Raw genomic sequence first — 14,107 nt, forward strand, 5'->3', positions numbered from 1 at the left:
AATCATCCCAGTATCTCTGCCAAGAAAACCACAGAGTCAGACACATCTGAAATGAATCAACAACAAAAAAGGTATGATAGAGGCCAACATTTTCAGTAAGGAAGCATTTCTTCCCAAATCAGAAAGGTCTGGGACTCATTTACTGTTAGGGAAAATTGGGGACTACTTGCTAGAGAGACAGTCTTCTATGACTGTTCTAGCTAACAGATTTGATGAAGCACTTTAATCACTGCTGAGATTTCATATATATATGTATACGTATATATATATGTGCATATATATATACATACACACAGACACACACATATATATGTATATATGAAAACTTTTCATATACTATGAAAAATTCTACTGAAATGGAAATCAACTGGCTAGCACTGGCGGCTCTGAAATGAGCCTCCCCACAATTGTAGAAATTTTTAGGGCAATGGAAAGAACTCAGTGTTTGGAGTTCAGTTTCCAGGGCTAGAAAAATCACTGACCCTCTCTGACCTTTAGTGTCATGGATCATAAATGGAAAGATCTGTGACAGAGGCAGGATTTGAATCCAGATCTTTGTTGTTGTTCAGGTATATCTGACTCCTTGTGATTCCACCTGGGATTTTCTTGGCAGAGATACTGAAGTGCTTTGCCATTTCCTTCTTTGGCTTATTTTACAGATGAGGAAACTGAGGCAAACAGGATAAATGACTTGCCCAGGGTCATAAGGCTAGTAAGTGTCTGAGACCAAATTTGAATTCAGGCCCCATTCTCTATTCAGTTCACCCTGACTGTCCAGGCTGAACCCAGGTCACTTGATTGCCAATCTGCCACTCTTTGTAAAGCAACAGAGTGCCTTCATCAGGAAAATCAGAAGATCAGACTACATGACCTCTGTGGGTCTGGTGGCTTTAAATCCATGATGTATCTGACAAGAGCTGTATGGGAGAATTCAGCGTAAATAAAATAAACAATTGTTCCCTAGGAAAACACTACGAGTTTTAGCTATTTTTCCATCATCCTAAGGTTTGTTTTAAGTGTGAACACAACTCTCAAGTTATAATGGAAGTCAATGTGGAAACATGATTCAATATACAAAGCTTGGGTTTTCAAACTTTTTTACAAGAATTCACTTCATTCACAAAGTGTGATAAACTCCTTATTCCTTCCCATCATTCTTAGCTTTAAGATACTATCATATACTGCAGGATGGTTTGAGATAAAACGAAAATGAGCACTATGTCTCTGTCACCTCATAAAATGTAAACTGCTTGAGGGCAGGGACTATGATTTTTTTGTACGATCACTATGTAAGCACAGTGCCTGGAGACAAAGTAAGTGCTTGAAAAATACCTTTTGAATTAAGACACATAGGTTTCTGCATGGGAATGCTCCCTCCGTTCCAAATCTAAGCCTTATACTGAAGAATTTCTGTACATTATATAAACTTGTGTTCAGTTTGTTGGCTCTTAGATCATACAGCTAGAAGGTAAGGGACCTCAGAGACGACTTCATCTGATCTCAGTCTATATATGAGAAGACCTAGACCTAGAGGGTGATCAAGATGCCATAGGTGGTAAGTATCAGAGGTAGGACTTGAGTTCAGGGTCTTCCTGTTAGGTAGCTGGGTGATGTAGTAGAGAAAGAATTGGCCCTGGAGTCAGAAAGACCTGAGTTCAAATGTGATCTCAGACCCTTACTTGCTGTGTGACCCTAGACAAGTCACTTAACTCCATTTGCTTCAGTTTCTTCATCTGTAAAATGAGTTGGGGAAGGCTCTGGCAATCCAATCTGGCATTTTTGCCAAGAAAACCCCAAATGGGGTCACAAAGAGTCAGACATGACTGAAGTGACTGACAAACAATGAAACAAGCCTCTTATTGGCTGTGTGACCCTGGGAAAGTTACAACTTCTCATCACCCCAACAGCCCAACCCTCTAAGATAAATTTGCCAAGAAGGTGCTAATAAGTACAGTCTTTATTCTCATCATCTAACTCACTGATTTTTACTTGTCTGATGAATGGTAAGGGGGCAGTATGGAGGTGTGGATCTCAATTTTTTTTTTTAGTAATGTATCCATTTTTTCAAAAAGCAAGGAAATAACTTACATAAGCCTTTAAAATCACAGAAATGCCAGAGAAACAAATACAGTAAAATTAAGAAATTGTATCCCTCCAGTTCACCCCCAAGGTCCAAACCTATTTTGCTCCTTAAGGAAGCAATTATTTTGGGAAAATTTTCTAACCTGGCACTTGGATTGCTTTTACTTCTAATAGGAGTTACTAGGTAAATTCTTTCCAATATAATTAATCTCCTGACAGTTATGGACCTCTCTACCCTTTTCCTCCAGGAAAAGTGGCCCTCCTGAAGAGTGAGGAATTCCATCTGGAATTTGTAATGTTGTCAAGGAGGAATTCTTCTTGAATTTTAGGAACAAGTAAATGTGTTTGATTAGAACTGTACAATCTGAAACTGGAAAAAAAAGGACATTAACCAGATGGGGCCCTCTGACAGTCATGTAGATCTGAATTACTTGGAGGGGAGCTTGGTAACTGTATTTAAGGCCAGCAGTCTGCATCTAAGAGTTACCAGTTTTGTTTAACTTAAGGCACTTACTAAGATACCCAGAGAAAGGTTTCTGGCTTCGCAGAATCCCATTGTATTTTTGAAGAGTGAAGAGGCAGCAAGGGGGTGCCATAATGCACAAAGTGTTAGACCTGGAGTCAGGATGATCTGAGTTCAAAATTAGCCTTAGACACTTACTACTTATGTGACCATGGATAAGTCATTCAATCTCATCAGTAGCCCCTGCACTCCTCCCCATCTCAGTCATCTCAGGAGAGACACTCTCAGAAGTCAGCCATTTACAAAACTCAGGCTAGCACTCAGGAGCTATTACACTGTGTTAGAATGAAAACTCATTCATCCTCTATCTCTGTTCAGACTGGCTACTGGTTTCCATTGCATTGCCAGAAAGGATTAGACTAGATCACTGTAAGAATATTTCCAGGATTCTTTCCAGATCTCAGCTAGGATATTAGACTAATCCTGCAAATGACTTTTTCCTACAATTTACACCAAACCATGAAAACAGAAACAAAAATCCAACTTGCAATAATCAGAGTAAACAAAGAAAGGAAAATATTTGAGAAGTATCCTAACAAAAGGGATCTTTTATGAGATAGAATTCTAATTTCTAGAATCCAATGTGTCATCAAAAGTAGTATTATTGCTATAAGACCTCTTTAAAATGAATAATTTCATTAAAAATCATGAGAAAAGCAAGAGAAAAATAACCTCAAATAAATGTTTACTGCTTTTTTGACTTAGAAATACCTCAGTTGAAATATAATTATTAAGTAATGAGAGTTATCCTTGACTCATTTCCCTCCCTCTCAGCCTACATATCCAGTTTATTGCCTAATCCTATCAATTCTCTCTCTAAAATATCTGTAACGTCTGGTTCCTCATCATCACTCCTCCTGCATGGAAACCACCCAATTTCAGTTTCTAAGAATTCCCCCAAACAATAATTTTGCCCTTGCCCATCCAAAACTCCTGCAACTGAATCTTCTCAAGGCTAAGACTGACCAAAACAAGCCATCATTCAAAAACCCACCAGTCACTCCACACTGGCTGGGGATAAAGTCTAACTCCTTTATTTTATTTTTAAATTTTTTCTCCTCTCCTCTTTTGCCTTGCTTCCCCCCTTTCCTGCCTTCCTTCTTTCCTTCCTTCATCTCTCTTGCCCTTTGTATAATCTACAATGTTGTCGGAACATGTCTCCTCATCTCCCAAATATACTCATGGCCTCACATTGGTTGGTGCACCTCTACTGTGTCTCCCCCCTCTTGTATTCCACCCATCTTTCGAAGCCCAGCTTAGTGCCCCCTTTTCTACAATGCCTCTCTGACTGACTCAACCTTCTCTCTCACTTGATTCCATTTTTCAGGTTTTAGATTACTCTTTTGCTTTTGATTATATTCTAAATTCACATTTTTTTTTTTGTGGACACGTTTCTTCATTCAAGTAGACAGTAAATTACTTGGGGAAAGGATTTATTCACACAAAAGATGCTTCCCTTACCTTAGCATAGATGCAACTTTCATTCAGTTTCTGGAGCATGCAGCTTCTCTCACACATTGGGCACATCAGGATCTCTGTGGATTGGCAGATTTCTTTGCTAAGAAGTTCAAACAAGGAGGATTAAAAAATGCTAATAATATTCTAAGCAGAATCTTTATGGTCCTAGGCATATGTGATGCAGAAGAAGAATGTGTTTAAAAGAAAGAAAAGGAGGGTAGTGGTAGTCAAGTTCAATGCATACATTTTCTGCTCTAAGAAATTTCAAAAACTGTCATAATGGCTGCTATCTCTGTAGTACTTCTGAGTTACAAAGAGTTGTCATCACAGCAGTCCTTTGAGATAGATGGAGTCAGGGTTTCTTATTTCTGCTTAATAAATGGGAGATTGTGATCTGCATCAGTGTTGGAACTTGAACCCAGGTACTCTGAAATCACAGTCATTGCTTTTTCCAACACACCACAGAATGACTATTTAGGATAACATATACTAGTAAAAGTCATACTGCTCATAAGAAAGAGTATAAAGCATATCAAGGAAATATGAAAGTGCAAATGAGGTGGATTGTTCATCGAAGTGAATGATAGTTAACAGAGAATCAGACTGAATACTGGAACTGCTAGCCATCAGATGTTAAGACAATCAATAGTCAGTCAATAAACACTCATTAAACATCTGTTATGTGGCAGGCACAGTGCCAAGTGTTGAGGATACAAAAATGTGTCAATGAGGAGCTCACAATCTAATGGGGGAGATAAGTAAGCAAATGTGTGTAACCATGTTATATGCAGGAAAAAAAGAAAATGATTCAAAATGGAAAGGCACTAGAATTAAGAGGGGTTGGGAAACACTTCCTGTGTAAGATGGGATTTTAGTTGGGACTTAAAGGAAGGTATTAATGCCAGTAGGAAGAGATGAGGAGAGAGAGCATTCCAGGTATGGAGGGACAGCAAGAGAAAATGCCCTGAGTTAACAGACGGGGTGTCTCATTGGTGGAATAGCCAAGAGGTCAATGTCACTGGATTGAAGAATAAATGTTGGGGAGTAAAGTGTAAGAAGATTGAAAAAGCAGAAGGGGGCTAAGTTAGAAAGGGCTTTAAATAAGAGGATTTTGTATTTGATGCTGGAGGTGATAGAACTCACTGGCGGGTGACATGGTCATATTTATGCTTCAGGAAAATCACTTTGGGGGATGAATGGCAGATGGATTGGAGTGAAGCAGGCAGAACCCCCAGCAGTTATTACAATAACCCAAGGGTGAGGTGATGAGAGCCTGCACCAGGATGGCAGTAGTGTCAGAAGTGAGAAGCGGGCATATTTAAGAGATGCTGCCAAGCCAAATCCATAGGAGTTGACAACAATATGTGTGTGTGTGTGTGTATATGTGTGTGTGTGTGTGTGTGTGTGTGTGTGTGTGTGTGTGTGAGAGAGAGAGAGAGAGAGAGAGAGAGAGAGACAGAGACAGAGACAGAGACAGAGACAGAGACAGAGACAGAGACAGAGACAGAGACAGAGAGAGTATGGAATCAAGGAAGATAACTAGATTACTAGATTGGGAGACTGGGAGGATGGTGTTGCCTTCTACAGTAATGGGGGAGTTTGGAGGGGGAAGGTAGGGTTTAGAGAGAAAGATGAGTTCAGTTTTGGACATAGCGAGTTTAAGACCATTCAGACTAGGGACCATTTAGTTTGAGATGTCTGAAAAGCAATTGGAGATTCAAGATTGGAAGCACGCAGAGGCTGGGACAGGATATATAGATCTGAGAGTCATTGGCATAGACATGGTAATTAATTCCACAGGAGTTAATGAATGGAAGGGTTACAGTGTGTTAGAAATATGCCTTAAGAGAGATTTGTAGAATATAGATCAAAACTACATGGAATGGGAAAATAGGTGTGGATGATTGAATGAGAACTTGATGCCACTGGAATATTCAAATAGGCATTTATTTTTATTGCTCATGGCATTTACTTCTTTAACTTTTTCCCCCTTTCTCTTTGTTTATCTTATCTTTATATTTCTTTATGTCTTTCTTCCATAATTCCCCACCCTGTGTTTCCTCTCTACTTACCTACCTAAAACCTTTATTGATGCCTTTTTTCTTAATTACGTCACTGTCCCATGACTGTCCAATGTTGCTCATGACTCATTTTCCTGTGTTCCCCCTCCCTCTATTCCCACAAGAAGCTCTTTTCTAGCAACAAAGAACACTAGGGTAAAACAAACCACCATGTGGACCAGATGTTTTGTCAACTTTCCAGGCAGTCTGATATCCATGATCGCTTGATTCCTCATTAAAATACTCTGAAATATGGGAGGGCAAGTATTGGTATCCCTATTTTCATAAATGTAGGAACCGAGGCTCAGAGCAGTTTCATTAGCTGCTCAAAGTCACACAGAAAGTAACTGGCAGAGCTGGTGCTGGAACTTAGACCTTATGTTCTCCTCTGTACAGCTGCATGGCCAAAGACAAAGTCTGTCATTACCAGTTAAGAAAACATCCAAAACTATACTGTGGGAAGTATGAAGTAAAGTTGTCTTGGGAATTGATGGAACTGAATGTTTGCTACTTTCTCTCTCTCAGTACCATCTACCATCATGGCCATGTCTTGATTGTTGTCTACTTATATCTCTCTTAGAACATACCATTTCAGTTCATGGAGTTCATCAGTGTTATGCCTTTTGGTTTTTATCTCAGTTCATGGATCAATTCAAGTATAAATTAGAGATAGCTTTAGGACAGTAAAGATCATTAACGACCAACTTTGCAAATATCTCTGAGCCTGAGAGCATTCAATGACATTGTGCAATGAAAGGATGGCTTCCTCTTTCACTTTCAACTGTCCTTCAAGTTGCAACTTATTCACTAAAACCCAACTCAATTCTATAAACATTTCTTTTTCCCATTCACTTCCTTATTTTCTCATGTTCACTCATTTATCACATATTCAATCAGAATTCAATCAGGTTGAGATTGGTCAATTCTCTCTCCACATGATTTTAGGCCAGTCCCCTTTTCTTGACTCCCAGGCTCACAGCCTTTGTTCAGGCTTTCAATATCTCTCCCTGGGTGGGGCGTACAATGGTTTCCCACCCAGCTGTATTTCTTTTTTTTTTTATTTTTTTATTTTTTAATGTTTAACAATCACTGCCATACAATTGCGATTTTATCCCCCCCACACCTACCCCCCACTACCCCCCTCCCTCCCCACGACTGCATACAATTCTGTATAGGTTCTACATATACTTTCCTATTGAGTATATTTTCACTATAGTCATGCTATGTAGTCAGACTAAAATAAATGAAAGAAATCATATAACAAATCAAAACATGATACACAAACACATACACATACACAAACATGATCTGCTACATTTTGTGAATGACTTCCATATTTCTTTTCTGAGTGTGGAAGGCATTTTGCTTTGAGGACCACCTTTGGGATTTTTTTTTTTTATAAGAAGTTTTTGCGTTATTACAAAATTCCAAGTCTACCAGAAAAAACTCTCGTACACTGTGGTCATTGCTGTGCACAAAGTTCTCCTGGTTCTGCTCCTTTCACTCAGCTTCAGGTCATATAAGTCCTTCCAGGCCTCTCTGAAGTCTTTTTGTTCCTCATTTCTTATGGCACAATAGTACTCCATTACATTCATATACCATAATTTATTCAGCCATTCCCCAATTGATGGACATCCCCTTGACTTCCAGTTTTTGGCAACTACAAAGAGTGCTGCTATAAATATTTTTGTACATGTGGGACCCTTTCCCATTTTTATGATCTCTTGGGGATATAGTCCTAGTAGCGATATTGCTGGGTCAAAGGGTATGCACATTTTTGTAGCCCTTTGGGCATAGTTCCAAATTGCTCTCCAGAATGGTTGGATGCGCTTGCAGCTCCACCAACAATGAATTAGTGTTCCAGCTGTATTTCTAAAAATATGTTTTAGAAACTTATTTTTTAAACATTCTTTTTGAATTTTGAGTTCCAAATTTTTTCCTTCTCTCCAACCCTTCACCCACTGAGAAGGAAAGCAATTTATTATTATTATCAATTATATATGTGAAATCATGTAAAACATATTTCTGTATTAGTCATTTTTTTTAAAGCAAGAAAAATAAAGAGAGGAAATTATACTTCAGTTTGCACTCGAGTTCATAAATTTGATGGGGTCTGAATGCAGATCAAAGCCTGCTATTTTCACTTCATTTCTTTTGTGTTTTTTTTTCTTTTGGTCTGTTTCTTCTTTCACATATGACTAATACAGAAGTATGTTTTATGTGATTACACACATATAACCTATGACAAACTATTTGCCATCTTAAAGAGGAGGTAGGTGTGAAAGGGAGGGAGAAAATTTGGAACTCAAAATTTTTTTAAAAAAATGAATGTTAAAATTTGCCTTTATGTGTAACTGGAAAAAAATGCTCTTAAAAAAGAGTTCACCGGTTCTCTCTCTGGAGGTGGATAATATTTTTTCATCCTGAGTCTTTTGTCTTGGATCATTATATTGACCAGAGTAGCCGAGTCTTTCACAGCTGGTCATCACTACAGCATTGCTGTCACTGTGTACAATGATCCCTTGGTTCTTCTTACTTCACTTTGGATGAGGTCATATAGGTCTTCCCAGGTTTTTCTGAGACCACCCTCTCATCATTTCCCACAGCACAGTAGTATTTCACCACAGTCATATGCCACAATGTCAGTCATTTCCCAATTAACGGAATCCCTTCAGTTTCAATTCTTTGCCATCACTAAAATAGCTGCTATAAATATTTCTCTACATATAGGTCCTTTCCTTTTTCTTTGATCTTTTTGTGATACAGACCCAATAGTGATGTTGCTGGGTCAAGCAGCACACACAATTTTATAGCCCCGTGGGCATAGTTCCAAGTTGTTCTTCAAAATGGTTAGACTAGTTTACTATACCAACAGTTCATCAGTGCATCTATTTTCCCCTCATCTCCTTCAGCATTGAAGAAAGGTATGAAGTAGTACTTGAGGGTTCTTTTAATTTGCCTTTCTTTAATTAATAGTAATTTAGAGCATTGTTCACATGATGATAGATAGCTTTGATTTCTTTTTCTGAAAGCTGCCTGTCTATATCCTTTGGCCACATCAATTGAAGGATGGCTCTTTTGTAAATTTGACTCAATTCTATACTCACTATATATTTGAGAAATGAGGCCTTTATTAGAGAAACTTGTTCTAAAACTTTTTGATATTACTTCATTGTCTAAGGTACCTTTTAGCAAAATGTAGTTTTCCTGATTATCCCTTTTATTAGATCTTTTTTGCTTTTGGTTTTTCTGAGATCATAATTGCTACCCCAGCCCCTCCCTTTTTAGTTTAGCTGAAGCATGTTAGATTTTGCTCTAGCCCTTTATTTTATCTCTGTGTATCTGTTTCAAGTGTCTCTTATGAAAACAGAAACATACTTTGGATACTGGTTTCTAATCCATTTTGCTATCTAATTCCATTTTATGAGAGTGTTCATCCCATTGACATTTCTGCCCCCCCCTTCAAATTCACAGTTAAGATTACTAACTTTGCTTTTCCCTCCATCTTATTTTCTTTATTTTTTTTCTTTTTCCTTCCTCAAAAGTCCATTTTGCTTTTAACCATTGCTTTCCTTAAACCTGACCTCCATTTTATCATTCCCCTCCCCACTTTTCTCTTGTCTTATCCCTTCCCCTACTATTTCCCCATTGGGTAAGTTACATTTCTATGCACAACTATGTGTGTGTGTTTATATATGCATGTGTGTGTTGTGTAGTATAATATGTGTATACACTACACAACACACACACACACATTCTTCCCTCTTTGATCCAGTTCTACTGAAAAGGAGGTTCAAGCAATGCCCACCCCCACCAATTTCCACTCCATGTAAAATTCTTCTCTGAGTGCTTATTTATGTAAGAAAATTTTCCCTATTCTACCTCTCTCTTCCACCTTTACCCAGTGCATCCCTTTTCCCATTCCATTTTTTTGGGAAACCATTCTAACATAATTGAATCACATCGATGTCCTCTGTCTATGTAAACTCCTTTTAACTGCTCTAATAATGATAAATTCTTAGGAGTTACATGCATCAGCTTCCCATAAGGGAATGTAAACAGTTTAACTTTACTGAGAGTGTTAGGACTACTCTTTCATGTTTACCTTTTTTTTTATACTTCTATTGAGTCTTGTGTTTGCATGGCAAATTTTCCATTCAGCTCTGGTGTTTTCATCAGGAATGCCTGAAAGTCCTCTATTAAATATTTATTCCTACCCTTGAAGAATTAAACTCAGTTTTGTTGGGTAGTTTTTGTTCTTGTTGTAATCCTGGCTTCTTTACCTTCCAGAAAATCATATTTCAAGCCCTCCAGTCTTTTAATGTAGAAGTCATTAAATCTTTTGTGAAACTGATTAAGACTCCCCATATTTCAACTGTTTGTTTCTGGCTGTATGAAGTATTTTCTCTTTGACCCGGTAGCTCTAGAATTTGGTTATAATTTTCCTAAGAGTTCCCAGTTGGGAATCTCTTTCAGGAGGTGATTGGTAGATTCTTACAATTTCTATTTTACCTTCTAGATCTAAGATATCAGTGCAGTTTTACTTGATAATGTCTTGATATATGATATCTAGGCTCTTTCTTTGATCATGGCTTTCAGGTAGTCCAGTCATTCTTAAAGGTTCTCTCCTTGATCTTTTTCCAGGTCAGTTGTTTTCTTCTGATAAGGTATTTTACAGATTCTCCTACTTTTTTCCTGTTCTTTTGACTTTCTTTCTTGGTGTCTCATAGAGTCATAAGCTTCTACCCAACTCTAACTCTTAAGGAATTATTTTCTTCAGTGAGATTTTGCACCTCCTTTTTCATTTGGCCAGTTCTGCTTTTTTTAGGAGTTATTTTCATCTGTGATTTTTTACCTTAGAGTAATTCTATTTTTTAAAATGCAATGTTCTTTATCCTTTTTTTGTCTCTTTTACCAAACTGCTAATTCTCTTTCCATAATTTTCTTGTATTACTCTCATTTCTCTTCCCAATTTCTTCTCTGCCACTCTTATCTCTTTCTTTTAATCTTCTAGACATTTTCATTGGGCTTTGGGTGAATTAGCATTTTCTTTGAATTAGTATTGCTTTGTTTATAGCTATTTTCACATTGTGGTATTCTTCTGAGTTTATGTCTTGGTCTTCCCTGCCACTGTAGTAGCTTTTTATGGTCAATTTTTTTTTTTTGCTGTTTTTTTAGTCATTTTTCCAACTTATATATTGACTTTGAACTTTACTTTAAAGTTGGCTCTACTCACCTAGGGATGGGAACACATTGTCCCAAGCTTTAGACTTTTTTATGCTGCTGTTTTCAGAGCTAGTTCTGGGAGTTTGCAAGTTTTCAGTGCCTTCAAGGTGGTGTGATCCTGGGAGAGACATGGTTACTTTTCTCCTTGTCTGAGCTCTGATCTTAATCCAGAAAGGGCCCCCAGTCCCTTGCAGGTACAAGTGTTAGCACTCCTTTTTGCTTTGAAACTGCAATCAGGGTCCTTATTTCTTGGTAACTGATCCTCATAGCTCCTGTCCACCCTGGAACTCCAACCTAAAGCTACATAGGGGAAGCACCAGCTACCTCTGCTTCTAGCAAAGGATTTTTAAAATCTCTTTCTGATGAGTTGTGTAACCCTAGTCCACAGGCAGAGAGCTCCTGAAGCTATTGCAACTCCCCTCTGTGTGGGGGTCCTGGACAGAATTTCACCTCTGTGTCACAGAACTCTCCTGTTGACCTTTTAAGCTTTCTTAAGTTAGAAAAAAGTCTCACCTTTACTTTTGTTGGCATCGAAAATTTGATTCAAGGTATTATTTTAAAGTTGTTTGGAGGTGAATGCTGAGAGAATTCAGCTGAGTTATCCCTATTTGCCATCTTGCATAAACTTTTACTAAGTGTTGCTATGGAAAGGTACCATGCTAGGTGCTAGGGACACAAATATGGAAAAATAGAATAGTCTTCAATTTCTTCAGTGGTCATTGCCATAAAACTGCAGACAACTCCTATGAACTTCCCCCATCATGCCACAGGAAACTTCATTTTGGAAAATCACTCAGCCCGAGTTCTCACACCTCATCAATACCTTTTGCCTTTGGGGCTCTTCCCTTAGATTGAAGGATGAACTCTTAAAACTTCCTATAATGTGGACATCCAGATCTGCCAGATTTTCATTTCTAACAAGGCTACATTCCAATGAATTATTCCATTTTCAGTTCTCTTTTGTAAGTTGTCTTCATCAATGAGGGCAGGGATTGTTCTCCCTTTTCCTTGTATTTGTATCCCCAGTGCTTAACCCAATGCCTGGCACATATAGCAAATGCTTAACACATCCTTGTTGACTGATTGACTGACTAGTAGGAGAATATGGCAGGCACCCAAATAGTCTTAATTCAGGCAACAACATTTGATGAAAATAGTAACAAAATCAGAAAAATAAAACCTAGATTTGAATCCTAGCCCTACTACAAACAAATGTCTTTGGGAAAGGCAACTTATCTCTCCAGACCACAGTTTCCTCATCTTTTAAATGATAACCCTGGAAGTGATATCTACAACCCCTTGCAAGGCTATAGCCTATGTTCTTAAATTTAAAAAGACGCATTAACATGAGATGCTCCAATAAGAGAGATGAGAAATTAGAAAGGAGTGGCAGTCTCTAGCTTCAGAATTTACCACTGGTTCCACTAACCCAATGGTGTTTTATGAGTGCTTGTTGATTGATGAGGCAAATTTTAACAGAGAAGTTGAAACCTTGACTAGACCTTGAGGACAGAGAAGGATTTGAACAGGTGGAAATGTGAAAAGAGGACATTCCAAACCTGGGGACAGAGGATGGGCAAATTTACAGAGGTAAGAAGGGACAGTCTTACATCTAGAGTGCTAGAAAAAACCTTCTTTTGAAGTTGTATAAATAATTAGAGGCTCTTTTTTGTCAAGTATAAACTAATCTTTAATAGCTAGAACCTTTTTATTTATATTATATTTTATTTATATTATATTTTATTTAATTCTTGGAGGAGATGCTTGAAGAAAGTACATGAAAACATTCAATATAAGAAGAGTGCAATCATGGAAATGATAGGATGAATTTTCTTGCCCCAAGTGCATAGGTATCAAAAGAAGCAAAAAAGGTAGCACACTTATGTGTTCAAAGAAAAGGTAAAAATTAAGAAAAATAAATATTAATATTCATTTATATGGACATTTATATAGACACCTAAAGTACAGACATCTCTGACTTCTGCTCATAATCATACCGTGGTTGGATCATTGGACCACCCTTTATACTTCAACCTTATACAACCCTTTCATAATTATATATTTTCTAATGATACTGATGATACCTATGACAAGTGTGTACTATGCTATAGGCACCTGTGACATTTCCTGGCATCATGGGAGAATAGAAATGGAAGAAAACTAGTGACTTGGAATTAAAATCCCATTACTATTTCTCATAATCTTACATAAGCACTAGAGGGAAGATTCCCATTAGCTAAGAAGAAACAGGTTGGGAGAGCTCAGGGTTGTTTCTGTGTAGACTTGAGTAACATAACGTTTCCTTAAAGGTTAATAACCTAGGGGTTGGACTTGTAAACCTAGAGTTTACATTGGGGGGGGGGGTAGAAATCAACTCCCAATAGAAAATAAGGTAAATATTTAGGTATGAAACAGCCTAGAAGATCTCAGATTACTTTTTAACTAGGATTCTGTGAAATTAACACATGGAAAGTGATTATCATGTTTAATTGGAGGAGAAGGAAGGATGGAGGAGGAAGACACTGTGTTAGAGTGGAAACAATGCTGGATTTAAAAACAGCAGGGCTGTCTTAGAAGCTTGTCATTGACACTTAGTTCTGTTGTGAGGCCAGGAAAGCCACTGAGTCTGACTCTTTTTCCTCATCTTTAAAATGAGGATTTGAAATAGATGGAGAGAACATAGTACAGAGTAAAGGACAATGACCCTGGAGATAGAAGATCTGTGTTTGGATTCTGTTTCTGAGTGATTACTTATTGT

The 14,107-nt window shown here is 37.8% G+C and overlaps 1 protein-coding gene across 1 annotated transcript in view; it reads right to left on the bottom strand.

The window, feature by feature from the left end:
* Positions 1-14,107, bottom strand: part of ANO3 (anoctamin 3) — a 229,858-nt gene that overhangs the window by 96,568 nt on the left and 119,183 nt on the right. The window contains exon 12 of the mRNA XM_072619308.1: positions 4,067-4,163. Within this exon, the coding sequence (XP_072475409.1) occupies positions 4,067-4,163 (97 nt within the window). The remainder of the gene's footprint in view (positions 1-4,066; positions 4,164-14,107) is intronic.

The sequence above is a fragment of the Notamacropus eugenii genome, chromosome 6, assembly GCF_028372415.1.
Source record: "Notamacropus eugenii isolate mMacEug1 chromosome 6, mMacEug1.pri_v2, whole genome shotgun sequence".
NCBI lineage: Eukaryota > Metazoa > Chordata > Mammalia > Diprotodontia > Macropodidae > Notamacropus > Notamacropus eugenii.